A 2,500-nucleotide genomic window follows, 5' to 3' on the forward strand; every position below is an offset into this window, starting at 1 on the left:
CAAAAGCAATGGCATCATATCCATCAAAAAATGTCGCAAGACCTTAAAAGTAGAATCAAAGCATTTTGCAGCGAAAAAATATCCAAGCATAAACCTTCATGCGAAAGGGTTGAAGGAAGAATTGCTGGAGATATAGGCTCCTCGTCTCCTCCTTTTTTATCATCAGGTATAACTTGATGGAGATTTGCTGGCAAGAGGTCCCAATACTCCGCCCTGATTTCGTAAATATTTCCAAGAGGTTGCGCTCGTTCATCGAAGGAGAGGTCAGTAACAAGACGTTTTCAAGGTGCTTTTTTTTTTTTTTTTTTTTTCGCGCCCTGCATTAAGACTGATAATTTTGGCAAGGCTTTGCTTTGGGCGAGCTCTGTTTTCTTGGAAACAGATACTAATACCACATATGTTTGGGATATTTTATTCCAGCCCTGTTGGACTAGGGCGTTTATTTAATGAGCATGGTACCTTCTAAGTAATAACCAAATATAGAAGGCATGATTCCAGTATAGGTGAGGGCACACCCGCCATCCACAAGAAACTAAGAAAAGAGGAGGGGAAAATGATTTTGAAAATGGGTTGAGTTCTACGTAAAGTAAAATTCAAATTAGAATGCTACCATTTATTTAGGGCTACCCACTCTGACACGTTTTCAAAATTCTACAAAATGTATTTATTCGCAGTGCACGTGATGTTATATATCGTTTTTTACCTATTCACTCTAGATAGCTCGAAACCTTGATAGGCAACTGGATTCAATATCCTATCTATGTCATTATTTTCCTCTTCAAATCTCTGTGTGTTTAACTCTTTACGAGAAACGCGTGAAGTTTAAAGTGTTTTATCGTCGGAGTTTTTGGTCACTTTCTTGCGGGTGATGGGCATAAAGACGTTTCTACGGTGAATTTCAGTTTTGTCGATTCCACTTTATTTCAAGCCAAAAAAATAAAGAAAAAGAAGTAAAAACTAATTGCATGATACTGAGGAAACCTTTATTATTTCTATATGTTGCAGTACCTCCCGTTGGTGGACGAATCAAAGTACGATGGAGCAAAATACTCAAGAGTTGAGGACGTGGGTGCAGCAGATAAAGATGATGCAAGAGCAGTTCGTGGGGCCACAAATGCAAATACCTCAAGAAGAAAGTGGTCAAGCATGAGATCATGAAGAAACAAAATCACTGAATTTTGGTAGATGCTTGCTGAAGTAGTTGTCATTCAATAATAGTTTTTAGAGTCAGAGAAAATGTGAAAACCAAAAGCTAGTCCTATTTCATTTTTAGGTCGATGGGAAAAGGCGTAGACAATCAGACAGACAACCCTAACACGCACTTTTGTTCTAATCCAAAAGACCACGGAATCGATCACTCTCAGTTTTATTCCAGACTAACTAGATGAGAAATTATTGTGACATGTTTTGGCAATCATTATCGACATCTGTGCTAATGCAGAACAACGCAATATCTTTTTCCCTTTGGCATCAGTCAATATTTTTTAGAATATTCATTAGTATAACAATTGCTACAATAATTAATTGCTTTGCGAAGTAAAATATAAACAAAGCCGACAAGGTTTGACAATCGTTAGCTAGCGATCATAAGCAGAACGTTTTAAAAGATTTTGTAGACACTAGCAGTAGTTTATTTCGGTGACCTAGTTCGAAATCCAGTGTGATCATCACCGAGTATTCGGTATGATTGATGCTGACTTTTTAATCCTGCTACAACAGCGGCATCGAAAAGTGGTAGAAAAAGATCCTGTTGATTGAGGAGGAAACAAAATATATTCAGGAAAGGAATCATACGGCAAGGGGCTTAAGATTACATCGAGTCACGTAGGTGTGGCATGAAAGAGAAGATGTTGGAGTATTATTAGGCTTTATCAGGGTGTATAAACACTGGTTAACTCAGTAAGTCCTTGCTTAATAGTGGCCTGGCTAAACATAATCGGTCATTTGGCTTCTCCTCTTAATTGAGGGGGAAACAAAATATATTCAGGAGAGGAATAATACAGCAAGAGGCTTAAGATTATATCAATTCACGTATGTGTGGCTCGAAAGAGATGTAGGAGTATTAGTACGCTATATCAGGGTGTATAAACACTCCTTAACTCAGTGACCCCTTGCTTAATAGTGGCCTGGCTAAACATAATGAGTCATTTGGCTTCTCCTCTTAATTGAGGGGGAAACAAAATATATTCAGGAGAGGAATAATACAGCAAGAGGCTTAAGATTATATCAATTCACGTATGTGTGGCTCGAAAGAGATGTAGGAGTATTAGTACGCTATATCAGGGTGTATAAACACTCCTTAACTCAGTGACCCCTTGCTTAATAGTGGCCTGGCTAAACATAATGAGTCATTTGGCTTCTCCTCTTAATTGAGGGGGAAACAAAATACATGTAGGAGAGAAATCATCCTTTTTTCTAAAGGAAGCTCGCGAACCCTTTTTATGTTTATTCAAACATACTATAGTTGTAAAAGAAGAGTTGTTATTGCTGCACTTTAAAG

The 2,500-nt window shown here is 37.9% G+C and overlaps 1 protein-coding gene across 1 annotated transcript in view; it reads left to right on the forward strand.

Moving 5' to 3' along the window:
• LOC137999566 (tyrosine kinase receptor Cad96Ca-like) overlaps nucleotides 1-2,500 on the forward strand; it is a 28,662-nt gene that overhangs the window by 25,860 nt on the left and 302 nt on the right. Inside the window, exons 9-10 of the mRNA XM_068845374.1 lie at nucleotides 167-263; nucleotides 1,006-2,500. The exon at nucleotides 1,006-2,500 is cut by the window's right edge and continues 302 nt beyond it. Of these exons, the coding sequence (XP_068701475.1) occupies nucleotides 167-263; nucleotides 1,006-1,158 (250 nt within the window). The 3' untranslated portion in view covers nucleotides 1,159-2,500. The remainder of the gene's footprint in view (nucleotides 1-166; nucleotides 264-1,005) is intronic.

The sequence above is a fragment of the Montipora foliosa genome, chromosome 4 (assembly GCF_036669935.1).
Source record: "Montipora foliosa isolate CH-2021 chromosome 4, ASM3666993v2, whole genome shotgun sequence".
In the NCBI taxonomy this organism is placed as follows: Eukaryota; Metazoa; Cnidaria; class Anthozoa; order Scleractinia; family Acroporidae; genus Montipora; species Montipora foliosa.